The 27,938-nt window shown below is 37.8% G+C and overlaps 1 protein-coding gene across 3 annotated transcripts in view; it reads left to right on the top strand.

The window, feature by feature from the left end:
• Positions 1-20,394, top strand: part of PRKCE (protein kinase C epsilon) — a 285,873-nt gene extending 265,479 nt beyond the window's left edge. The window contains exons 15-16 of one of the 3 annotated variants that reach the window (XM_064414464.1): positions 6,793-6,822; positions 17,182-17,309. In XM_064414464.1, coding sequence (XP_064270534.1) covers positions 6,793-6,807 — 15 coding nt within the window. In that variant the 3' untranslated portion in view covers positions 6,808-6,822; positions 17,182-17,309. Of the gene's footprint in view, positions 1-6,792; positions 6,823-7,435; positions 7,452-17,181 lie in introns of those variants that run through there. The other 2 variants (XM_064414465.1, XM_064414463.1) reach the window with 2 other exon arrangements.
• Positions 20,395-27,938: the final 7,544 nt, after the last annotated feature.

Genomic DNA, 27,938 nt, shown 5'->3' on the forward strand with positions numbered 1-27,938 from the left:
TGCTGAATTAAGTTCAGAGGTGAGGAAGTCCCCTCTGTTTTTGAAGAATTGCTGTATTTTACATGTAATGCCTTTACTTTGAGTCCAGTGAGATGCATTTCCCCAAATTCCTCGTGTAGATGGTGAATGTGGGCTGACCATCCAGAACAGGAGCCTGAGGCAGCTCCTCTGAATTCATTCCTGGGGAAATCTCCTCTCTGTAGCTGTGCAGAAAAAGCCCAGAGGTCTTGACAGCTGTGATTAAAAGGCCTTATGAAGCTTTTCTAGGAGTAATAATAAGGTACAGTGTTGTCACATGAGGAAGGTTTTCTTAATGTTTTGGAGAATGGGAACCATCCAATGCCCTATGTGCAGGCGGACCCCACCCTGGGGGTGCAGCCCGTCCCTTACCCTGCTGCCCAGCTCCTCTCTGGAGGTGTGGCAAGCTTGCAGCTGCTGCCTGAGCTGATGTACAAGCCTCTGCCCTGCTGCAGGAAGTGTAAACCCCAAATTAACTCCTTTAGTACCTTTCTGAAGCCTATTTAGTACTCCGGCTGTTTTCCAGTCAGATTCCAAAGCTCTCAGCTGCACTTGAACAAAGTCTGTGTTCAGCTGAGTTGTGTTTGTGTAGCTCTTTTCTTGTTTTAACAAGAATTTGGTCTTTCATCTCACCTTAATTTTTGTTGCTTTGCTCAATATTCATCAGAATTTCAAGTCATGATGAACTATTGCAAAATTATTTTCACTTTATGCCTGCATCTAATTTCCAGTTTCCTTTCATCTAGTCTGTTTATTGGCTGTTTTCCTTTCATGATCAAGATGCACAGTTCCTATGATGATAGGTGTTTTTTGAAGCTTTTATTATTTTTGTTAGTACTCCCACTGTGGCAGTCCTTAAAAGTCAGGAGGCATTTCATATATCAGGTGTTTTTCTTCATTGCTGAAATAAATGCCTTCTGCCTTCTCAGTGGAGTTTCTTTCTCTTTCTGGTAATTATTTCACTGCTGTTATATTGTAAAGCCAATCCTATTCCATTAATTCCTGTTGTTTTGTTCCTTTTTGTCTTTTCTGCTTTCTTCAGTGGTATTTTAGTTGAATAGTTCAGTTTCAGTAGTGGTTGCAGATTTTCAAAGTAGTCTGAAAATTGTTTAATTTTAGGACAGCTCTTTGCTCCTTAATAATTGTTAGGGTGATTTTATACATCCTTATTTACACTTCTGGTCATTTTTCTTTAGGCTACTTCTCTAATGTTGGATTTTCATACTAATTCTATGTTGTATATACCAAGTTTCTTTATTCTACCAGATTTGATTCCTGCAGTCTAGTAGTTCTGTATGCTTGGATTACGTACTCTGTGTTACAAGCATCTCTTACTATTTTCGTGTTCTCAGTCTGCACTCTCTAAGGTATCTTCCCCAGTGAATGGGTCCTATCAGCTTTTACTGATAACTTTGAGCATACCTTATACATTTATGATCCATCAGCTATTTTGTGCCAAGTGTATAAATTTTACAGTTGTTTGGATTTTATTGTTATATAGCAATCTTTGAGCAAGGTCATACCTGAAATTTTTATTTGTCCTCTTAAAACTGAATGATGTATTACTTGGAAAGTTACATGTGATATAGATCTAGGCTGGAGAGAAAGTTCACACTTTGAAATATAATTATTAATTATATAATAATTCATATATTAATTCATTATATGAAATATAATTATTAATTATTCAACTTCAGAAATGGCAAAGAAATTTAGGGCAGTAAATTTCAAGTGCTATAAAGGCAGTTTTGCATACTTGCCAAGCTAGACCAGATTGCACTCACTTTGAAAAATTGTGAGAAGAGGGAAGAAGGTGAACACTAATGAAATATGATTTACTTTAAAGCCTTCATAGAGAGTTCTTCTCTAAACTCAGTTGTGAGTGTAGCATTGAGATTCATTGATTCAGATTAACAAATGTAACTGTTCCATAGCAGTGGAATGACTATGGAAAAAAACATAACTAATACCTGTGTTTGGAACATTTTATGGTTTTTAACATCTTTTAGTATTAATAAAAAGCTGCTGATTATTTAAAAGTGACTTTAATGTTAAGAGAGGATTAAAAACATTTTAATCTTGTGTTGAGGAGGGCCTAGTTCTGTGAAAAGATCTATGAAAAGAGAGGCCAGATTACTAGTCAGAAAATAGACATTCTTGCATGTGATATGTGAGTGTTGGGGAAAAAGTGTACAATGCATATATAGTCATCTGTGCATGTAAATTTAGTTTTGCATGCACATACAAGAATGCATATATTTACACAGGTAGTCTTCTATTTTCTGACCAACCAGTAAGATGACTAAGGGGGGAATATTTATGATTATATCATAAACACTTTCAAAATAAAACAGTACATAAGATGTGTTCAAATGAGCTCCAGGCAATGTAAAGTGATGACATTAAACCAGTAAAGTCATTAGGGAAAATGGTAAAACACTGAGGTCCCATCAGACAATGGAATAATCTGCCAAGGGAGGTCATGGAGGTGGTATTATGGAAAAAGCCTTGCTTCTGTTCTGCCTCACTCTTCTCAAAACACACGAGTTCCTTGATTAGCACAAATGGCTTGCTTTTCTCTTACCTACCATCCTTTCTCTGCCCTAATAAATTTTCTGAGGAGCTACATTACATGGTACTGTGCTTCTCCATGGTTCAGGTATGTCACTTCAGCTCTGCCAGCCTTAAGCCTGAATTTTTCAACTGTGCTTGGAAAAAAAAATTGCATGGATATTTATTAGCCAAACTTTTAAAGGTTTTTGTTGTTCATTTGTTTGGGTTTTTTAAATCTCATACACACAGTGGATGGATGTAATTATATTCCTTATTATACCAGAAACATACCATTAATGTCTTTCTAGTTTGTATATGATTTGATTATTCTAATGATGCTTTGGAAGCTGAAATTTCTTCCTGTGTCCAGCATTAGAGTGGAAATTACCAGAAGGACTTTGAAAAACTGATGTTTTTTGAAAGCTTGCAAGAGTGCCCTGAACAGAGAACTCATAAAAATAGCTGAGGTTTAGATTGCTAAACAGTGACAGAAGTGCCACCCTAGGCTGTCCCAGGTAGAGACAGTGGAAGCAGATTTGGTGGCTCTGAAACCTGCTGGGAAGGGTGTTTGCTTCTGCAGTTAATGACTTGGAATAGAGAATACAGAGGGGATAAAATGCACTGGGGCTTAGTCCTGTGATGCATGTTATCTGCCAACTCTTCTTCTCATAAATCTAGGATCATGAGGCTTTTCAGTGGTAAAATTTATTTTACATATGTGCATGTATATGAATAAATAAATAAATAAATAAATAAATATACAAATGTTGTTCCATGTAGACCTATTCTAAATGTTAATCTAGTATAGAAAAAAAGTCATACCTCTGGAGTATGTATGTTAGAAATCAAGCAAACTTTTGAGCAGCTAGACAGAAGATACTGGTTGCATCTAAACTACAGTGACCTTGCAGTGTCTTTTGAAGATCATTTCTACTGTTCTTAAAACCTAATTCTTAGAGCTTCACAGCGTGTCTTGAACATTTCTGAATAATATTATTCATCCCTGAATGCAGTTGTGAATATGTAATTGCATATGCAAAAAGTACCATTTTAGTGGAGACAGATACCTTTTCTCCCAAGCAACGGTTGTGAGACAGAAAACCCTTTGAGGCATTTCATTCCTCTGTTGAGATTTTTTTTGCATGTATTCTTCCTAAAATTTTATTCCTTTTGGAGTATGAAATTTCCATGATCGGTAGCCATAAGGCCAGGCTATGGTTTGCAACATAATTTATTGCTCAAAAACCATGAAGACCTTGATAGAATTCAGTAATTCTCTGCTCCCCACCTTTGTTTCCGTGCCTATATTCCTGGCTTGGTTGAGTTGCTTATTTCCATTTTCAAACTGCATTTGCCATCTTAAAAATTAAAACAATGGTGAAGTAGATCAATTTCTTACCTAAGTTATTGATGTGGTGGTAAGTGGAGTAGATCCTGCTTGGTGGCATGATTGGATGATTCTGTCTATCCATACCAAATACAAACTATGCATTAAAAACAGTAACTGAAGCAAATTACTGCTTTGGTTTTAATGTGTATTGATTAATTTTATAGTTCTAGTTCCATGCAATAAATATTTTGTGCCATTTCTGAGAGCACAGCTGGTCAGCTGAAAGTTTTCCAGAGTAAACCTGTGGCCTGCTTACATGTCAGCAAAATCAGCCAGCAAAAAAAGCCCAGAAACAAGTGCACAAGTGGCAAAAAGATGTGCAGTTCTTGCCAGAGGTGAAGGAAAACTACTGCCTAAAATTTGTTACTCATTTGGCTGAAGTCAGTGAGCATCAATTTAATAGAATCATAGAATAACATGGGTTGTAAAGGACCTTTAAATGTCATCTAGTCCAACCCCTCTGCAGCGAGCCTAATCAACCATATCAGGTGCTCAGAGCCATGTCCCAGCTGCCTTGAATGTTTCCAGGAATGGGGCATCTCTCACCAATCTGAGCAACCTGTTCAGTGTTTCACTGTCCTCATTGTAAGCAATTTCTTTCTTATAACTAGTTGATATCTACCCTCTTTCAGTTTAAAATCATTATTCCCTGTCCTATGGCAACAGGCCCTACTAAAAAGTTTGTCCTCTTCATTTTTTAAGCCTCCTTTAAGTATTGAAAGTCCACAATATAGTGTCTCCCTGGAGTCTTCTCTTCTCCAGGCTTAATAGCCCCAGCTCTCTTTGCCCTTCCTTGCAGACATGCTCCAGCCCTCTGAGGGCTTTCTTTTTGATTTCTGTAGAAATAGACCAGCAGAGTAAAACCACGCTCCTATTTCTTGGTTGCATGTGCTGCAAGGAGCTGTAACACAGAGGAAGCTCTTAGGTACTGTGCAGCAAGGACAGTCTCACTACATGCACATTCCTGTCCTTCCAGACTGAGTTTTCACTGTCAACCCTTGCAAATGTGCATGCCAACAGACAGACCTGCCTCTTTCATCTACCCTGTTGCTGATGTCAGGGTTGGGAAAATTTGAGACACTGTCTAAGATGTCCTCAAGATGAAAAAGCTGAAGAACTCTCAGTGAAAGGGTAATACAAAGCCTGGTAAAACAGATGTTTGCCATATGTATTTCTTTCTAGCAATTAAGCCAAAGTTTCATCACTAATAGCTTTATCAGTGCCTGTGGCAATCCATTCATAGTATGGCTTTATGGAGATGAAGTTAACAAAATAATCATATTACAATGATTCACTGTCAACATGCAGCTTTCACAGAACAATGCATTATTTTAATTTTGTCAATTAATTAATAATTTTTCATTTCCATTCTAAAAGCTCACTTTCCTCAAGAGAATTAGAGACAAAATGAATGGGATAGGCTATTGCAGAACTGTATCTTGCACTATGGAACAACAGCTGCTGCTGGCCTATTCATCTAATATGCCTTCCTTCATTTTGCAACCTCTTCAATTTCTATTGTTACATCACTGAGAATATGTGTTGAATGGTTATATGTTCCTTCTTCAGTTCTGATTTCTTAAAGAGCTGATCTGGCAGCTACAACCAGAGACCCAAGAATTGCAAGATATACAAGTACCTCCACCAGATTTTCTAGAACCTCATTATGTGGCCCAGGCTGCATCACCTAATCTTTTCTCACTTTGATTTCCCCTCTGTTATAATCACAGGCAAAGTTTAGGGCCAGTGAAAAAATATGACTGAGAAATGTCAAAAAACAAGTGCTAAAGATCAGCCTGCTTTTAAATTGACTGAATGCTTAGGACTTCCCTTGGAAGAGTGTTCTTATACTATACCAGACCTCAGTGTTAGCAGATTTCCTCTCAGCCTCAAATTGCACCTTTCTCAGCTCCAGTAACTCTAAGATAATGATAAATCATTGTCGAAGTCCCTCCCCCCTTAGTTATCACTATCTGAGCCACATTGTCTGTGTGTAGTTTCCTTTGAGAACCTGAACTCCCTTGTTAAGTCTTGACTTAAGGATGCCAGCAATGTGTCCTCTTTCAGTTTTGCACTGCAGCAAAGGTTTGAAATAAAGTCATTCCCAAATATGAAATTCTAGTCGTAGCCAATGATTATGGGTTACAACTGGAGTCACTGAGCACCATTAATTTTCTTTTTCCCCTCCCCTGAATGAGTGAAAAACTGGCAAAATTTTGGCAATCCTTTGCCTATGACTGAATGAGAAGCTGGATGCCCACAGTGTTTGGAAGCTGGGTAATAAGTAGCAAATATAAATCAGCACCTCTGGAGAGTCAGCTGGGCTGTTTGCACAGGCAAACAGGCAGACCTGCCCCTTGGGTAGGTGCTGCACTGAATGGCTCCTGAAAAATGTCTTCAATTAGAGAGGTGTGTGTACAAATTGCTGCAGCAACCATCTGCTTACTGTGAAATACGGCTGGAATCCTTAAAGAGGGACCACGTTTCTGGAGGAAACTTTCCAGTATGTTAGCCTGAAACATAAGTGCTATAATTGCAGATTCATTTTTGTACATGAGTGATAACAGGCAAAGATTTTTTTACTTTTTAATGAGGGATTTTTAACCTAGTGTTGGGAAGTCATGATACTGTTTTGGTGGGGGTTCTTTGGCACACCTCTACTTTTTTGTGACAATAGATTGTATCATCATCCATGCAGAATTATGACTTTGCCTTTACGCTGTGGGGAAGAAATCCTGTAAAATGAAGTATCATTCAATAGCACCACAAGGAACATAGGAAATTACAGGCCAAGTAAATTTCTTTTTGTATAAATGTTCTCTCTTTTCAAGTTTGCTTCAGTGTGAATGTCCCTCTTTAAGGTAAGGCCTTCAATATGGGGAAAATGTCAAGGTAGGTCCACTTTTAGGCCTAATAACCTTGAGGTGTCCCTTCAGTTTCATAATATATTTCCATTCAGTCATCAGTGCATGGCAATGAGCATTTAGCAGATGGGCACGCAAGGGGCTATACTGCATGCCTTTGCATGAAATGTTACTGCTTAGACACTGGGGAGTGATCTTGAGACCTCAGACCCTCATGTACCATTATTACACATTGAACATGATGTATTTCCCACTTGCTGCAGACATTTCAGGCATAGGAAAACTGTGGGCTTTCTTCTGAGAGTGACAGTGCATTTATTAATATTGATATTTTAAAAAATGTTTAGAAATGGGGTAGACTCTCAAAATGGTTAACATACATCCTTTAAAAAAACTAAAGAAAATGGATGTGGACTTTTGAGACAGACTTTTTGTTAGTGACAGTTATAATGGTGCAACTCCTACACTTTTTCTGCATGCTGCCCCTATCACAGGGTATCATGAATCAGAATATTGAATTTTGGATGGTTCCTAGAAGTCATACTTTTCTGCTGCTGGGTTTAAGTGCTAGCCAGGTGGCTGCTGATTGAGAAGTATTGGTTGTTTTCAGGCAATGAAGTTCAAGATCTCAGCTGAGCTTGCTGCAGGCAGCTGTGAACAACAAATAGTACCATAGTTATGCCTGCAGTGTAGCTTGGACCAACCAGTCCAGTGGCTGGGCAGGACAGAGAAGTCTGGAACACTCCTGCCTCTTCCCTCAACAAAGTAAAAGACCTTGGATTCTAAGCTTCAACTATCTTTGCACTTTGTGCAACCTCTAAGTTTACCCAAGATGTAAGTATATAGCTTTTGAGGAGCCTGTGTGGATCTTAGAGAAATCAGAAGTGAGCTGATATTTTTAAGGGATTTCAGTGTTGGTTTGTTTTTTTTTTTTTAATGTACAACGTTTTGTTTTCCCAGAATTTCTTATTCAGTTAGTCTTATTTTGTTTTTTTTTTTTATTATCTTCAGTGTCAATGCCTCCAGCAGCTGTTTTTAGATGTGATTACTATAACACTAGAATTACGGAAGTTTGAAAGCTACTTCCCAGCACTGAAGGTTCCAAATATTTATAAGTTAAACAACTTTTGTTATGCTTCTTTTGATTCTACTGGGGATCCATCAGTATTTGTTTGGTTTTCTTAAGTCCTGCTTTTATAGCACTAAAATATTTTCATACTGGATAATTAAGTCCATATAACCATCTGTTAAGTGTACATTGTTAAGTGATGCCCTTTGGGATAGAGTGATAAGAAACCAGAGTGTACAGTGCTTTCCTTTTGGGCTTCCCCTGAAAAACACTAATTCTCTTTCACTTTCTGACTGCTTTAATCTCCAGTGCAATTTCCATGAAGTTATTTAAACCATTAAGTGAAATAATCTTATTATGTTCACTTGCATTCTTGTGTACATTCTCAAGAATTCACACAGAAATATTTTATTTTTATATTAATGTAGATAATATATAATATTCCTGGGTTGGGCCTGTTCCTGATGTCAGTAAAAGCCAGTGGAAAAACACCAGGTGATCAAGAAGCAGTAGCATCTGGCTCTTTATCAGAAGGTTGAATTTATCAAAGAAAAATCACGACTGGCCTTTTCTGACTAGTCCCATCCCAGCTGGAGTCCAGTAAACATTGAGTATAAAAAGAGCTTTGGCTTTGGGTTTATTTCTCATGCAGAACTTTCTGTACTAGCAGTACACTATGCTAATGCAAGCATTAGGTCTTACTAGGGTGTTCACCCAAAATGGGCAGCAAAAATTTATCAGGATGTGTGTTCCCAGCTCAGCATACTAGTGCAAAACTTAATTCCTTTGACATATGCACTGCTAGGCAGAGGAAGGACTGAAGCAGCTGATGTGTAGCTACTTGTCTACAGCAGCAGGACAGGGAAGACACCTTTACATGGTAAGGAGTCCTAGCACTTCATTAGCTGCTGCTTTCCTCTTGTTACGCTGCTGTGCTGGCATAAGGGATTTTGTTACTGGGGAGGCACAGGCCTTGTACTGGTCCTCTCAACAGCATGCTCCAGATGTCACATGCTTAAATCCCACGGGATGAGAGGAACACTCAAGTCTAAACACTTGAAAAAACCTTAAGCACAGATCTTGTTCCTTGCATGCCATAATCACTTTTGTGAAGGACCTACAGAACAGCAGCTCTCTTGGCTTAATTCTGGAGTATGGAAAAGAAGGATTTGAAGACCATGACTGCCCGTGACTCTTTGGAAGACTGTGATTATATTTGACAAGAACAAGAAAAAAGGGGGATTGAGTTTTTGCTGTCATGTCTGCAGTAGCAGCTTAAATTCCCAGCAAGATGGGTATCCCACTGTGCAAAAAGCCACCTAAGTGAAAGACAGTCAGGAGATTTTAGACAGTGACAGAGGCATCACAGCCCACCTATTGGAGACCAAAAATAGGAAGAAAACTAGATGAATGATGAAGAGAAAATTACTCAAGCTCAAAGCAAATCAGTAGCAAAACCAAGCATGTCACTACAAACTCTGCTATGTCATGCTGTGCTCTTTGAATAAAACTGTGTTCTAAAAATGGCAGTTACAGGGTCTGGAAGAAAGGTGGAAAGAAGATGTATTGAGAGGCATAAGTAATAGGCATTCATGCATAATCCTACAATACCTTTTATTTAGCCTATGATCTGTATGTGCATTAGTTAAAAAAAAAAAGCAGCATCCTCAGTTGTTTTCTAAAGTCACATACATCTTTATTTTGCTCTGTTTTTGTAAAGGCTTAAAAATAATCATTACACTTGAAAATATAATCTCTAACAATTCAAAGGTCTTAGCAATAAACCATCATTTTGTAGTTGTTTTACATTTGTCTTAGTTAAAACCTGCTATACCATTTTGCTGTATGAAAGCCTGTCATATGCATCCCCCACATCAAACTAATTAGCTAGAGTATCAAAGAGTATAAATTTTCAGAAATGTAGGTATTCTTACCAAAAACTGTGTAGCATTCCTACTGTATGGCCTGTAATGCAGACTATTTTAGTCTGTGATTGAGTCTTGGAATTTTGCTCCCACTATAGGTGTTGTCACACCTTTCAAGCTGTGATTTATTTTTTTTTTGCATCCAGCCTCACAATGCACATGTCAATGCTCCTTGGTAGAGGAGGGCTCAGAATCACAAGATACTACTATGTAATTTCATGTCACTGTCAGGAAGGCTTCTACAATGTGGTACTTTTCTGTAAAGAAATGTGTAGGTGACTACAAGCAAAATAAAATGTTGGAAAGTCAGACAGTATTTATTCAGGATACATAGAGTGTCTTGAAATATTTCATTACATCATTCATCGATTTACCAACATTACAGTCTCCTTAATTTATTCCTTGTCTTTGTGATTGCTTAAAGAATGGAAAGTAAAATAAATTTATTGGTATTTTATAGAATATATCTGGTCAAATGCCTCAGTGCACAGTTAATCTATATTTGGATAACTTTGCCAGTGGTTTTGCAGATGTCTCCTGGAAGCCACTGAAATTCTAGGAATATGTGCCCTAGACTTACCAACCTGCCTCACTTTTTCCTCTGCTTTGCAAGTCAGCTCCGTTGTCTGGATAGTCCTTTGTGCCAAAGTGCCCGGGATCAGGAAGGCCAAAAGGCTTCTACATGTGTATTTGAGGACTCACCAGCAGGTGGTTCAGCACATAGTCACAGATGCACCAGCCCTGATTCCTGTCACTCTGCTATAACAGTGATAGAAATGCAGTTTCAGGAGAACGACACCTCTACAACAGAAAATGGGCTAATCTTGGACGTGTGCCAGGATGTAAGAGGGAAGGTGAAGAGGGAAGGTGACATGAAGCCTTAGAGCAGCTGGATATCAATGGAAGCTTGCCAGTATAATGTGAGTTAGAGATACACGCATATAAAATCTGCACTGCAGAGTAGATCATAAGGTTTGCAATAGGAATCACATTGTACAGGTGAAGGGTATTTTCATATGACAGTCCATTACTTTCTCTTCTTGTCTTTCCTCCCCTTCCCAAGAAGAAATATGAAATGGTTTCTCATGAGGTTAAATCTCTCAAAGACTACCTTAAGGGGAAGGCATAGTGTAGGAATTCAGAAGTTGGCACTCTTTCCCTGCGATTTTTTCTCTTCAAAAAATGCATTCTGCCATAGCATAGCTAATGTGCAATAGCTCTGTGTCACAATTGAGTCCTAATGGAAGCAAGCCCTGAGAAGAGGAACACGATGGATTTTGAGAGCAAAGGACTAACCACAGATGGAAAACTGGTGCTGAGCACCCCTAAAGCTCCTGTGAAATCTATCTCCATCCAAGTTCTGCACAGAAATAACTGTTGTCGTGTAGCAATGAGGCTATGAACAAAGGTTTGCTATTTATATAGCATTTTGCTGTGTATAACTTTCGTGCTGTGTACTCAGGGTGATGAGTATACCCAAGTAGGGCCACAGAGGACAACAGACTCACAGGGACTGCTGGGAGAGGTTTATAGCTCAGACCACGAACACAGGGTAGGTGTCAGGGAGCCTGCAGGGGTTTGATTTTTTTTGCTTTGCTGTTTGTTTTGTGGTGGTGGTTTTGGGAGGCTCTGGTTTTGAGGAAGTCTGTGTAAAAGTGAGATACAAAGGCTGGCATTCTGGCTGTGGAGTCATTAAATGTTTATGCCCTTAATTGTTTAGGCTATTCCTCCTTCCTAGCTGACCCATTTCACATTCCTAAGAAAGGGAATACCATTTCAATATAAATGTGCCTTCAGTTCAGTGTGTCACAAATGATCCCTTTTTAAAATCCATTGTTTTCTGAATTTGCTTAGTGTTTATTAAATATCTGTGTACTTCCATAACAGATTAAAGTATGGATTGCCTAGGTTGACATGCTTTTCAAATACTGTTTCACTATCTATTAACATCTTAATTGAATGGGGATCTTTCCCACTACTTTCCCTTAATGTGGTGTCCTTTACCTCTAATGAAAGCATAGTCTAGGACAATGCAATCTCAGCCTCTGCTTGGAAGTAATGAATGTTGTTATATTTATAAAAGCTACTTGGATTCGAAAGCCTTCTTATCATCATAAGCTTCAGTTGAATATATTACAGCTCATGGCAAATGTGCTGTCACTGTTCCATGTGTGAATAGAGCAATTAACAGGCTGTGAAAATTTAATAACTTATAAAGTCATTTTGATAACATGTCTTTCTTATCTTCTGAAATCACTCAAACTATGAAATACTTCTAATACTGATACAGATTCTCAGGACATGCAAATACTGTGAAGAGGCATCCTGAGGATAAACTGAAAGACAGGCCTGAAGTGTTGTGCTTCTTAGCTCATTTCCTTTAAAATATTCATACTGCATTTATTTATAAATAACATGAATTATGTGCAAAAGTGAGTGCTCATTATAGTTAGTCTCAAATATTTAGAAACTACTACACCTCTACAAAAAGAGATCCAATCAGTGATGAAAAGTGATCTCTGCCTGTGCTGTGGTTTTTGCTATCATAATAAGGAGAGGTGAATGAGAGGACGATGACATGTGAGGTTAGCCACATAACCTTGTGCTTCAAACCAGCTGGTTTGATGTCTGAGTTTCCCTTTGTCTTGATAAATATAATCTGAACATCTTATCAGCAGTGAGGTAAATACAAAATGTTTGAGCTTTTATCATCCTGATGGAAGAATTTCTTCTTGATACTCTTTGACACAGTATCATCATCTATCTTGATGATACTGTGTCAAACATGGGAATCGCTTATTACTTACTGAAGCAAAATTCTGGATAACATTAAGTGATATCAATACATATGGAAAAGTGTGACTCTTGCTGCATGTCCCCTTCCTGCTGCCCTGTGTCTCTGGAGCTGCGCACCAAAAGCTGCAGCAGCCTCCCGTAGTTATACCCAAACAGCATATTGTGAATTTGTAGGGCAATCAGACTAAAACACAAAACCCAGGCTTTTGTGGCAGTGTTGTTTCCTAGCCACCACCTCCATCTCTTTTTTACCTTCTCTGCGTAGCCTTTGCAGTTTCTGGACAATGCTAGCACATTTATGAGAGCTGTTGAGCTTTCAGTGGACTTGAAAGGGTTTCAGTGATTTTCTGCAAATTAAATGAAAATAAGTAACAGACTAAAGAGAGAGACTTCTTAATGTCTCCAAACTGGAGAATTAATTTTATCTTTATTAGGCAGAAGAGAGTCCACTGAGCCTCTTGGCCTCATGACACATCTGATGAGTTGTCCATGCTTCACTGAGTTCCCTGGTTTGGAACACCTGCTGTCAGGTGCCTTCTTGCAGGATTTCTGTGGCTTTTCACTACCAAAACCTCCCATCATTCATATTTGGTTCATGTAATTAATGGAAGGAACGGCAAGTTTTAACTTTCTGAATGTATTTTCAGTGATAAGAACATCAACTTAAATTTCTTTTTTCACTCTTGAAATTTATATAAAGTCATTTAATAATCACTGACAGACAAGGTTGGTAATCCTTGAAAACATTGAAAAGCTTAATAAGCAGATTTTAGTGGGGTTTTCTTAAGCTTGAATTTTTAACTGCAGGTAGAAATTGAATGTTTTATTGAAATGGCAGTGAAAACAAAAATAATTCAGAAACCCACCATTTAATGTGTGCTTATTAACAGCATATTTTTATAAATATGGGAAGAAATCTGAGAATAAAAAAAGCATTTTGACTCAAATAACCCAGTAGTTCTTTTTCCAAAATTGTACAGGCCTACTGCAAAAGCTGAATAAATGGTGTTTTATCAAGAGATAGCCTTTTATAGTTTCTGATATTTTTATCTCTTTGAATAGAATAAAACATGATTTTGACTTAAAAATTGTCATCCTTGATGGCTGGTAGTTCAGATGTGTTTATTAGTTCAAGTGTTACATCTAATCAGATTATGTGTCCTAAGTCACACAGTCACTGCTCAGACAGGAGACCTCTGAAGCGTTCCCACTGCTGGGAAAATCAAAAGATCAAGTGGCTAGCATGTGTCCTGCATGAGAGGTAGTCACTATTCCTTCTCAGTAGCAGAGATTTTCTGCTGGTGGAGCAGCCATCTTTCTGATGAGATTTAGAATTGGAATTTTCTTTTTTGGTCCTTGCAAGTGCAGTGTGGAGTTTGGCACCTACTGTTAGGAGCTTTCGGGTAGCTGCTGTGCCCCTGCTCTCATGTAGCCAAAGACAAGATGCTTGGGTAGTCTAGAGAGAAAAACAGGAGCAACTGGAACCTAATGGAATTTCTGTGTGTTTAGCAGGACAGCTGTAGTTCTGGATGCTCTGCTTTCCTAGTACTGTAGTTTCCTCAGACATCTGAAATTGAAGAGTGTAACCTAGAAGAAAGTCAGAAAAGTTCAAAATAATGTGTCCCAGAGTCTTAGGAGCTGCAGGCTAAGTAAACAGAATCCCACCCATATAATTACTGCATTTTAAATTATGCATTTAGCAGCTAGTCTAAACATTTTTCCTTTTATCTTCATTATTTTTAATGTTCAAAGTCGGATAATAGCTGCACTCTGTTTCTTTCATATATCCTCCTTACCTTGCAGATCTTCCTTCTTTTCTCAGCTTCTCTGCTAGGAGACAGGCACAGCCCTTCATCCCTTCATCCTGAGCCCTCATGATGCAACTGTGGGATGGTTCATGCTCTTGGCCTACAGAGTATTCACAGTGCAAGCACATTAAAATAGCAATAGTAGCAGAAATGTGGCCAGACCTGTTTTGTCTTCGAAAATGAAACCTTGAAAAATAGTCATAGCTTCAGGAAGAAAGTGCCTAAGTTGCTAAGGAGGGCTTCTCAAATAAATCTTTCTGTTGAAAAGAAGCACTTGTTATGAGTGCTGTCTTGGCTTAATCGACTCACTTTTGTTCCCTGTGATTTGTTTAATCTCACTTCATCAGCTGGTTAGTTAGAAACCTGTTAGCATATCCTTGCAATCATAGATTGCTCCTTGCTTGTCCTCTTAAATAAATTGGGTGATTTGCATCTATGCTGCCAAAACTACATGGAATTGTTTATAAATCAGAGAAAGTAAAATCTTCTATTTCCTCCTTTGGTCTTGAAGTCATATTTTAAGACACAGTAGGCTTTTAAATCTAAGTAAATACCTTTGGTTGTTGTTTCAGAAATGTTTGGGATTCCCTTTACGTACACCAATGTTGGGACCCTTTTTTAGATGTACTCTTCTGTACTGTGTTTCATCCAACACCTTCACAAGTCGTAGTGATTTCTGAAATAAGTAGCTATGGGGAATTAATTGCCCCAATAGGCTTTGAGGAATTTGTCATTTTACCCTTTTAACTTAAGCAAGGAAATAATACTTTTCACAAATATGTTCAATATGAAAACCTGAAAATAATATATATTCTCTTTGTTTTCAGCTACTTGAGAGTTTATTTGCCCTTGATAGATAGTAAAATTGTGAGGGTCGTCACATATCTTTTACATATAACTACAGTTCTGAATTTGAATTCCACTTTTTGCAAATACTCATTTACCTTCTTCTGCCTTAGTAAGTATTCCTGTGGCAAATTAATTGTGTGAGTGTGTGAAAATACCACGGTAGGACATGGAGAACAAGAAAAATGTAGACACAGTTGCAATGTAATGCTTTTAAATATTAAGATGGAATTTCATTTTTATTTTGCAGATTTTACCCAAATTACTTGGAAAAAAACTCATAAAGTCCAAAGCCATGTCCCTCATGCATCTTATGCAATTCAGAGTTACATGAGTCGCATACATTTCATGTCTGGTCTTTATGTACAAAGTAAATATTTCAAATGTAAACAATATAAATATATTTTTATATATATATACATGTTTTTTAAGTCCATATCCCTTTCCTTTTAATGGAATTCTGTAGATAGAGGTTGTGGATTTTCGTTCTGCACTTAGAAAATACTTGGTTTACGAGTGACAGTCTCTTGCATTTACACAGACCTTTCTTTCCCTGTATCTATAAAGTTCTTACAGTGTAGGTGAAGGTTGCTGTGACTATTTTACAACTGTGAGAAAGAAAATGTTAGTAGAGCTGATGAATAAAATGCATTTTTATGCATACATATATATATATATATATATATATATATATGTTATAGGAAAGTTTACCTACATTGAAAGATGGTATATATCCCATTTTGAATATATTAATATATTTATAATGTATGTATTTTTCAATTTATTGTTTTACTTTGCAAGTCAAAGAGCTATTCTTTTTCCAGTATCATTTAATCTCAGACATGGGCAGGAGGATCACAAAGCTCATTTTCAATGTGTCAGTGTGCCTCCATTAAGGATCACCCAGGTAATCACTAGTTTCCATGACACAAAGAGAAAAGAAACAGCATAAAGAAAAATGTTTGTTCCAATTCCCTGAACCTGTACATGCCTGAAATGTTCTGCCAACATGGAAAACGTGAACACTGCAGGTTCAAAGGAATGACCATGGAGAACATTTTCTGCTGTAGCCTAGAGTTTTTTTTTCAAGTAAGTGGTCACAGATAGTCACTGTCTTGAGTGCCATGAGGACAGGAAATCAGCTCCCCAACTCTGTCTCTCTTAAAATCTATTGTCCCAGAACATGCACAGCTGCACTTTGTTGGCCCAACTTTGCTGAAGGAGTGAGGAGCTTTAGACTTGGGAAAAATCCTGATGTCATTGATATAAAGAAAAGTGTTGAGGTGGATTTCTCTGGAGACAGGATTTCACATTTTGCATGGTGCTCTCAATTACATATGGCTGCATTAGGAAATCTGAGTTGCCAATGTTGAACTCAAGGGTTTTGGATTAAGACCTGTTGGAAGTTTTACCTCAGATTTTTAAACATTAGTGTAGCCTATATCACTTGTAGTGATATAAAGAAATGGTTAACTCAGACTTGAAACACTGGGCTGTGTTTGGGGGAAATCAATTAAATCAGTTCACTCTGTGACTCTGAAATGAGATATGATTATGTTCAAATCCAAGAGGAAACAGCCGTACCACCTACTATGCCAAAGCCTTTTTAAAACTAGTCCTAATCTCAGCTTCCTGCTTTATCATCATATTGCTATTCCTTCGCCTGTCAGAGACCATGAGTCTCTGGGACCTCATTTATAGAACTGCTTCTGTGGCCTCTCCTAAACTCATTTCTACTTCTTGCTCCTGTAGCTTCTCTCATATGTCTGTTATTATTTGTGTGAAGTAGCTCCTCTTTTATTTCAATCATTCCAGAAAATTCAGCCTTTCAGGGGGGTTGGAGAGGAGGGAGAGCTCGTTTTATTTTATTGTGCTGTTTTACCATTCACCTTATTTATATTTTTCTTCTCAGAAAACCAAAAGGGATGTAAATAACTTTGATCAAGACTTTACACGAGAAGAACCAGTATTAACACTAGTGGATGAGACAATTATAAAACAAATCAATCAAGAAGAATTTAAAGGGTTCTCTTATTTTGGAGAAGAGCTACTGCCATAGACAACGTTAGGCTGACGGATGAATGATGCTACAAGAAGTGATTCTGAAGACATCATCAAATTACTGAGACTCAGTAGATCAAGAACTACTTCTTTTACCCTGAGCCCATATCCCAAGTTAAAATATATATTTATTGTTTTTTTCCTTTAATCTTCTGACCTGAAAGCACTCTTAATTTCTGTCTCACAAAGCAATGCAAAATAATTTTGTATCAGAAATTGTGGATGTAACACACTGCCATATATTTGCAACTTTTCTTTTATTCCTAAGAATAGGAATTCCCAGAGGACAAAATTGCATCTTTTCCATAGGAAATGAAGCTATGCTATTGAAAGCAATGTAGCAGACCACGTTCTGTAATCATCACATATAATTAAGCTAAGAAGGTGGGAACTGTCTCTTCTGCAGTGGTGGTTATGGTGAGATCTGTACTCAGATGCTCTTTGGAAAGCAAAGTCTGCCTTCATGGAGATGTAATCCTGAATTATTCATTTTTTGTGGAGAGGTACAAGCTATGAAGGTGTCCAGAAAAAAAAGCACATCAGTTAAGGCTTTCACTGAACTTCCTCATACAATGTAAAGGAAGCTCTTAGGAATAAGAGACAAAAAGATAACTGAAATTTTATTTAAAGGAAGAAACAGATGCTACATGGATAGACATTAAAGGGCTAAAGAATAAAAAGCCTACAGTACTTTATATATAGCCATTTTACTGTTTTTCAGACAATTTGGTGTACTATCCATGTTACCAAATTTAATATCCTTTGAAATGAACCGTTAATGTGACGGCAAGCTTGCAAATGTTTACAGTTAATTTTACATGAAAAATTAATTATAAACATTAGAAATTTGCCTTTTCCATAGTAGCTAAGTTGATAAATAATTTCTTATTTATATTTATTTTCTCAGCAGTGTGTTACTTTTGCACACTTTTACAAAACCATAATACTACTGTGTTTGTTGGGTTTTATGTTTAAAATCTAAAGAGAAATCTGCTTTTAGAAGACACAAAATAAGGCTACACATGCATTATGTGGAGATGTGTTAAAAAACTGAAGATCAAACATTCACAAACTGACATTATTGAAAGCTGTAAATTGGGGTTTTTTTTGTGTATGAATTGAAATGGTAACTCATGTGGACAATATTACTAATGTGAAGTTACCTCCTGTAGATACGCAAACAGTGTTATGTACTTATATTTCCAGGAGTACCCTGTGATTTGGTTTTGGTTTTAATCTTTTTTTTTGTTTTCTTTTTTTTTTTTTTTTTGTGTACATGTATCGCTGAGGTCATTTTATTATATATTTTACTGGACTGAGTGAGCGGTCATTGGAATCCATTTTAATTGTTGCACATGGATTTCCAGCTGCACAAAAATATATATACTTGTGATTGGCAAAGTGGCACTAAAGAAGCTTTTTTGCCTTTTGTACAGGTGAGATTTTGTATATAGTGTTTGCTGCAAGGCCTGTGGAATTCATTGAATATAGAGGTATCAACTGCTGCATGTTCAGGCATACTATTAAAATGTTAGTCTATGAAAGAATAATTATAATAATGTCCATGTGCAATACTCTTGTATGTGTATTGGTTCAAGTTACTGTCAGAAAGATGAGGTTTTTGTTATAAAAGACGTAGACATATATTAAGCTATACTAAATCTCTTGTATAGTTCTCTTCAACTCTATTATGACATGATAGAGCTCAGAAAGAGAAAGGAATGTTACAAATTGTGGTGGACAAAGTGTGAATCATTGGCTTTAAGAGATAATCTCGGTCTCAAGCAGATGAGTTAGTTTGTGTCAGTTTTGCATCTGGCTGCTCATAGCCTGTTACTGATGACACCATTCAGTTCCATTTTGTTTTGTTTTTAAAACTCAGGTGTAATTATTATATATATTCTTATGATTATTTCAAAATATTAAATATTATGATATATCAATTAATGTGTTGTCTGGCCTACAAGTGTAATAAGGATCAAGCCTTTAGTTTAATTTAATTTATCTTCAGTAATCTTTTGTACTGGGAAAAGACTAGCTTCTGGAGCTGAGTACCAGCACAGAAACATCTTAATGATTGCATCATCTCAATGTTTAAATCTCTTTCTCTCTTAGAAATATATTGTAGAGCTGCCCATCAATTTGTGTCTCGCCACTGGCTCTGTTTATTTCTCATCACAGTTAGCTTTTGACATCCAGGCAAGAACTGATCACAATGCTAAGGCATTCTATTCCATGGATGAGTAGACTGCTAGGAAGGCAAGGTATGGGATTGTGCACTACTGTTTGTCCAACAAGGGGCCTTTACACAGAGCTCTGAGCATTTATTTTGAAGGAATAAAAGCATCCCATAAAGCTGTTGTGCACAAGCTAAATAGTCTTCATTCCCCTTTCTAACACGAAGATAATTAGCAAATGTTGGTATATCAAGGGACCTCAGCACCTGCAGTGCTGGGTAGGATGCTAAGAGAAAAGTGAAGGAGATAGAAACTATTGCATGGGCAGATATTTCTTCCCTGTGAATAGTTAGATCCTCTGCCTTGGGTTTACATCAGAAGGTCTGTCGGTTACCTTGAACATTTTTTAAAGATAACTCTTAAGAAAGGACATTCTGTTACATTTCTGCCTGTTGTGTAGAATCTTTTCTGTTCCTTCTTTGTAAAATGAGTGCAAAATGCCAAAATTATTATTCATAATAATAATTGTAAAGAATACATTGTTTCTTGGTTTTCCTCCCAAACAGACTTTAAAAATGGAAATAAATTTTTCTCCATAGGGTGAAAAATAATTCTCTCCAAATAGGCCTAAAAATTACCTCTTTTTAAATTATGTGCAGAATAGTTCTGGCTAAATATCAAATGTATTCAGTTGGGGGGTATGGGTTTTTTTATTGTGAGGATTTATTTGTACAGAATTTTTTTCTTATGGATGTAATTTGAATCTCTTGCCACTCATTAGTGTTATTTCATCGTAAACATTATTACTGTGCCAAATGTACTGTATTCAAAAGGATGTGAATGTGTATTGTTTTGGAACCTAATAAATACAATGATGTTAAATCTTATTTTTTTCCCCAAAGTTTTCCTGAGTATTTTCTAATGAAGAAGAAAGATGAAGAATTAATATTTTTCCTGTTATGTGTTGTACAAAATTTGAGCTTGTCTTTTAGGAGTGAACATTTTGCAAAGGAAGGATTTGCTAACAAGAGCCTCACCTGTGAAGCACTAAACACTCCAAGAAAAACACAGGTAACAGTGTGTGATCACTATTTTTCTTGGGTAATACAACATTTACCTCAAAACCACCATAGAGCTGAGTTTACATATTTTTTCTGCTTACTGGCTACATCATGTTCACAGAGTTCTGACTGATCCCAGCATTCTGCTTAGCTGCGTTGTTAAAACTCTTTTCAGTAGGGCACTTGGAGTACAAACACATTGCACTGCTTTAGTCTCTCATAGGATTGAATAGAGGGATTTATAGTGTGCATAAATTTAGATAAGGGTCATAGAGCTTATCAAATTATTTAATTAACTTAATATGTCAATTGACTGAATTATTTTATTATTTCATCATATCTCAGTTTTCACCTTAAATATTTTCCAGTTCCATGGTCTGAAATTCTTAACTTCAGTAGATCAGCTATCAGCATACTCTGACAGTAAATCCAGTTAACAATCTCCAGTTAGTATAGCTAAGTAGTAGGTATTCTAACTAGCTGTAAAAAAAATTAAAATTTTAGTTGTGTTTTTTGTTCAAATTGCAGCTTTTGCATAAAAATCAATTTTTTTTCTTTATGATGAGTCTTCTCAGTCACTGAATGTGTTTGGTGCCTGTGAGCATATTTCAGTTCCTGTGTGTTGACAGCATTAGCATAATCATTGTCACACAGATTTTACCAGTTAAATAACCATGTAACTTGGATTTTCTGGCTGTGTGTGGCAGCCTTACAAGCATATGAAGACTTAACTTTATCTCACAAACAATAAGCATCACTGGTCTCCTAACAGATCAATTCATATCATGTTTTCTTGTAATGATGTAAAACTGATATCTGTTAGGAACAGTTTTTATCCTTGCTGAAGAACTGCAGAATTTGAGAAGACAACAGTCCTTTGAGTTGCAGTCTCATTGGCTGTCCATGTTACAAATTTGGTCCTAAATGTTCAGGAAGAGAGTGTCAGCAGGAAGTATCTCTCTGCTTCTGTGGCCTTCCAGAGACAAGAGCTGTCAGATCATTTTATAATCAAAAATATTTTGGTTATAAAATCCTGGTAGTCTAGTAATTTACATGATGAAATCTATATGAAACTTTCTTTTTATTAGTTTTGATAATCAGTTTTGAACAATCTCAACTTCTGGCATGCAAAAACGTTCTGTGGGAAAGAGCTACACTACTCAACTAAGAATTAGGTTTAAAATTACCTCTGTTTGTTTATTCTGACCCAATCATAAGTCCATTTCATGCTGCCTGTGTCTTTATTTGAAAGGATAAATAATTTTTTGCTATTCACCTTTCTTCATGCCACTCCGAATTTTATAGATCACTGATACATCCTCCCTCAACCATTTCTCTTTCTGACTGAAAAGTCTTGCCCTGTCTGTCAAAAAGCTTCCTCAAGACGCATCCCATATTTTTGGTCATCTGTATCAACTTTCACTGAATTATTTCTAGTTCTACTGTATCCCTTGTGAAGACAGGGAGTAGAATTACGTGTCATTTTCTATTGTGGATGCGGTGTGGATTATTACAATGAATGCTGTGTTCGGTTTTGTTTTCTGTTACATTGTTACGTTTTCTTTTCTTAATCCAAGTTTGTTCTCAGTTATTTCACATGCTGTCCCAGATTATAGTCAGTTGTAAATCTAATATGCATGCTTTCTGTCTGATCATCCAGTCATAATCAAAACAGATTCGGTCCAGGACACAATGAAAATATGTTAAATAGGAATTCAGCAAGTTACAAAATGCTCCTTGATGCAGGTTTCCCTTTTAGCAGTAAACCTTTGATGATCACCACCTCAGTATGGTTTTCCTGCTGTTCTCATACTCCCTATATGTAGCTATGTTTAGACTGTCTTTTCCTAGCTTGCTTATATTGTATGTAACAAATACTTTTCCAAAATCAAGATACAGAACATGCTCTACTCCCCTTCTATCAATACAAGCTCCTACTGTGTTCTGAAGTACACAGTATCCCTTCTTTTGACCAGTTAGCTACAGTGAAGTGGGAGGAAGATAAAGGTTTTCTTAGCACATTGGGAAAGTGCATGTATGTGCCAAAATAGTTTCCACTCTGTCTTTCCTTTTACCTCATCATTGCTGTAGAATCAGGAGATAAGAGCAACAGCTTAAGCTGAAACTCAAATTGCCACTATAAATATTGTGAAATGATTATGCAAGACTATCCAAAATTTGGAAAAGCATTAAAGAACTTTAGCGTTTGTACACAGATGTTTAATCCTTGGAAAAAATCAATTAGGAAAAAAGTCATTGACCTGGAGTCTATTGCTGGTCTGGGCACTGGATTGAGAACTGAATTGGGCATTGCATACACTTGTCATCACTATTCAACACTACCAGTCTGATCTAGTGTCTTGTGTACTGAAGGAAGCAGCTTGAAGATAAGACTTGTAGTCACATCTTCAAGAGTCAGGGCTGGGCTGGAGCTCGTCTGTGCAGATGGACACTCTCATTCCTCCAGACCTCTTAAGACAAAATGTTACCCAGAGGTGCCATACATCTAGGATCAGTGCCACAGACAGGAAAGGAAGGAACAGAAGCCCTCCTTTTGGACTGCACAAGCTGTTAGGTTAATTGGGTCATCTTATGTAGCCGTACTCTTGAAAACCTTTTAGGAGTATGCCAGATACTCCTCAAGTGGCAGTAAATGTACCTCTGCTCACATCAGATGGAATATCAACATAAAGAAATGCATCTAAATGTCAGAAGTGCATTTTTTACTTGCACTTTCCCATAGCAAAAAAATTAGTACAGTTACCTAAGCAGTCCCCTGTTTCATTGACATAAGTGGTTTGGAGCTTGAGACTTCAAAATTGTGCAAAGGGAGAGATACTATTATGGCCATTTTGCTAATCAGAAAACTGAAATTAGGTGCCATGGTGGTGATTTGCTTCTTATTATGTTAGTATAAAGTCAGCAGAAGTGCTAGGAAAAGAGTATGAGTAAAACTCATCAGTGCCCTAATTGTCCTGGTGTTTCTAAGCACAAGGTATTTTCAAAGCTGTGCTTTGGTGAATACATGCTGGTGGTCTCCAGTGAAAGGGCATCACTGCTGCTTGGAGTCCCCTTCATTCCTCTTTGCAGTCAACAGTGGTGTCCACTCAGGTACAGCAGTTGATGGAGGGCTTTAAGGTAACAGAGCGCAGGTTCAGAATTAAATATTAGGAAGAAATTCCTTACTGTGAGGGTAGTGAGGCACTGGAAAAGCTTGCCTGGAGAAGTTGAGGATGCCCCGTCCCTGTAAGTGTTCAAGGCCAGGTTGGATGGGATCCTGAGCAACCTGGTCTAGTTGAAGGTGTCCCCTGCCCATGGCAGGAGATTTGGAATTAAATTATCTTTGAGGTACCTTCCAACCTAGGCCATTCTATTATTCTGTGCATAAAGGAGATGGAGGGTGTTTTGTTTTACAATAGGATAAACTTTTTATGGAAATAGCCACACCTAGGCAAAGTTTGAGAACCTCTGTGTTCTAGGAAAGCTATTTACTCAGAGTCTTGGTACATCAAAAATACATTTTCTGTTGATTTTTAGTTAATGAGCAGTGAGAAGTAGGCAAAGATATCAGGTCCATGGAGGCACATTTTTCTAAATAATGATATGGTTGATTAAGGTGAGGAGATTGAGGGTCAAAGAGATTATGCAAATCTCTCTTAGGTAAATGTTTATGTTAGGGCAGGGATCACTGTCTTGTTCAGAAGGAAATTTAACTCCTTTAATCTTTGCTTGCTGGAATAATGTGGAGACATTTTTCTTTGATTAAATTATATGCTAACCCCTTGCATGCTAGTGCATTGCAGCTGCACCCTCATTATCCTTCTGTAAGGATAGGAGCTTGACTTCCTAGATCTTGAATTCTGCTGGATTGATGCCTGGTCATGGTTTATGGGGCTGCTCTACCAAAGTACAGGATTGTATGAAATTCTTCAAACACCTTGTAGCTGCTGACCTGCACCCCTGGGAATCCCAAGATCCATCCTCCTTGAGCTGTCTCACTGGTAAACTGGTGTTCTAGAGCAGAGTTTATACCACACTTCTTCAATTTCAAATATAGGGGCAATTTTTTAAGCAGCTGTCATTATGAAACTCTGTGTTTGGACACTCTGAAATACAGCCTATGATGTGTGTTCCTGTTGCAATAGACACAAAATAAAACAACGCGGACAGTGGAACTCTAAGGTAAGAAGAAAGGAAGTTCATTCTCTGACTCCAATATTTATAGACTTTCAAAAGTGACAGTGGATTGGAGGATGAAAGTGCCACCTCTCCAATGACACTGGACAAACCAACAGTCTATCAAATTTATCCTCCTCCATAAATGAATGTAAAACAATAATTATTTACATAAAAGTGTGTGAGAAACTTCATTACAAGAATGTAAACATCAGAAGTCTTAGAAGAACTTAGAAGAACAGGGCGACATGTTTCCATTGAAAGCGTCTCTGCTTGTAGACAGAGCCTGCTAAACACATCAATGTGTTCAGTCTACCAAATATGGGCCAAGAAGTGCAGATCCAAAGTCCATGTTACAGTGAATTCCTCTTGTTGATTGCATTGTCATCTTGCACAATAGATGCAGGATTGCTGTGACCATACATTCCATTGCACGTCCCCAGTGCAGCCTTGGTCAGGCAGCAGCTGCACAGGTACTGACTTTGGTGGGAGAAGAAATGGAAAACTGTGCAGAACACCAATATTCTGACAAGGTAAAGGGCTGCAAAAGCAGCATTAAACTATCAGTTTTTAACACCAACAGACAGAATCTCCTTTCTCCAGGAGTCATCTTACATAGAACATCCTCTCAATACACCCTTGTGTGCTATCAGCCATTAGCCTTCCTAGAGGCCTGCACCGAGTGGTGAACTGCCAAGAGGCTCAGCTCAGTGACACTATCCTTTTTATAATTTGCTTGCTCAGTGATAAAAGCAGCACACTGCAGGAGCATTTTGCACTGGCTAGTATTGCTGCCATTTTGTATTTGGTTGATACACTGAGAGATGATCTCCAGCTGCTAGACTTCAAATGTGAGAGCTTTACTGATGTTTTTGTTCTTGTTAATTTTCCTTCCTGTATTGGAAGAAGAGTCTGGGTGATGAAGAGGAGTGGAGAGTATTAATTTTGATTTACTAAGCTGTCTAGAAATAATTTGAACCACCCACACAGCTGAACAAGTAGATTTCAGAGCCAGAGAGGTTATCAACACCAATAAAAATGCAGTTGTCATGTAGTTTAGACACTATGCATGGGCAAAAACCTTCTGGTATATTACTCATGAAAACTGAAAGTATTTCTATAACCTCTGACCCTGCTTGTAAACAGCAGATTCCAGGAATTCTGCTGGAAACCATACATTACTAAGGCAAAATTGTACTTAGCAATAAACATGCTTCCCTTGGTGAAAGAATCTGGAAGTGGAAGAATGCAAGACCTTGAGATGCACTGCTGATTGTGGGGAAACCGCTGAGGCCATCTCCTGCCTAGCAGCTGGGAAAACACCCAAACTTGCGGAGCTCCAGGTGGAAATGCGTCAAGCAGCCATGGCTGTTGTGCATGAGCACCTTGTTAATACGCTATCAGGCCAGCACAGGGCCCTGCAGTGCTGGGTTTGAGCACACATGCCATCAAAGCTGCTCTGGCAACAAACGGGAAGTCATCGAAAGAGTTCAAAAAACTGAGTGGGACAACAGGATGGATATGTAAATGGCAGCAGGAGGATGGAGAAGCAAGTAGGTGAGAATGGCAACAACAGAAAACACAGTCTTCTGTGAAGCGGAAGCAGTTCAAAATTAATAGTGGCCTTGGACCTGGAGAGGTTTCCAGTGATCAAAAAAGAAGATTGCTGAAAGGTAGAGGAGGAGGAAATGGGAATTTTGCATAGGAGGTAAAGGTAGGAGGGAGCAAGAAGAATTCAAAGTGGATGACTGTGCTTCAAGGATGTGAAGCACAAGCTACTTTTAGAATAACTAGCATGGTCCTCTTACCTCAGCAGTGCAGCTTCATGTTCAGGTATCACCTGGCAGCTGAGAGAGGGAGTTGGCAATCAGCTGAGAACTCAACATGTCTTCTGATTATATCACCAGGAGTAAAGAGTGATCGGTTTTAAAACTCATCCAGGATGTTTATACACAATTTGACCTATACTGGAGCTACAACTAAATGAAACCCCAAAGGTTGTCATGACCATGAGAGAGAATAGAGCACGTGGTCTGTTCCATGAGGATTACAACTCTGCCACCATCTCCTTTCCGAAAGTACGTTCATAGGGTCTTGCATTCAGCTTTTTCAAGAGAAGGGCATAATTTTTTAATCCAGTACAATGTTTTTGAAACACTGCAGAAAACCCAAGTTTCATAGCCTGTGTGATAAAAATGTAGTGCAGATAGAAGAGTAGAGTTTTCTCAAAAAAAAAAGTGGAGGTGGATTTTTCTAGTATAAAATAGAATTAATCTGTTGCTGGTGGTGTATATTGGTGTTGTGTATGTCAACAAAAGGTAGGGAGATTATCAGGAAAAGTTTATGGCTGTTAGCCCACTGCCATCATGTTGCTGCCCCAAATGGACGCACTAGTTTTTTTCAGTGTTGTCCTTCATGTACATTTATCTATGCAAGAAAAACTTTTCATCTACTAAAGGTAATAAAGGCCAAAAAAACTCACAACCAAATATGAGATCTATTTAATATCTAATTCATTTCTGTGTAGGTAATAGAAATAAAGACTAAGTATTTTCTATATTTAGAATATATTTTAATTTATCGACATTCAGATTTCTCTCTGAGTGCTCAGTTTTTCAGAATAGAAAATTCACATAATGTTACTGGTAGATCAAGCTGACAAAGGGGTACTTGGCAAAATCTTGTTGTTTTTTAATCCAGAAGTTCTTAGTAGTTCCAGTGTGCTGTGATAGCTATGCCAGTCTGTCAGGCCACGGTGGCTGAAAGAGGTGAGGATTCTATCTCTCCCTGCTCTCAGCCATGTGATCCCAGCTTTGTGGGCACTGTGAGCTGGGATTCACATCTGCTAGATGTGCAAGGTGCTGTACTCTATTCCTCATCTTTTCTTATCAGGACCCTGAAACTCCCTTACGGGAAATGAAGTAGATCTGCACCCACTCTCATATTTACAATGTGTGGAGCCTATCTAACACACCCCCTGCACAAAGGGGCAGTCACCCTTCCTGCCTCTTGCAGCTTCCTGTTTGCTCTGCTGGCTTTGTGCTGGCTCTGGCAATTCCCTGTCTCTTTTGAGGCAATCCAGCTTGCTAACCCGATAGGAAACAACTCTCTTTTTTTTCATTAATCACTACTCTGCCATTTTAGAAGTCTAAATTAGTTCATGAAAGGGTCAAGTGCGTGCCAGACAACTGAAG

Source organism: Passer domesticus, chromosome 3, assembly GCF_036417665.1.
Source record: "Passer domesticus isolate bPasDom1 chromosome 3, bPasDom1.hap1, whole genome shotgun sequence".
NCBI lineage: Eukaryota > Metazoa > Chordata > Aves > Passeriformes > Passeridae > Passer > Passer domesticus.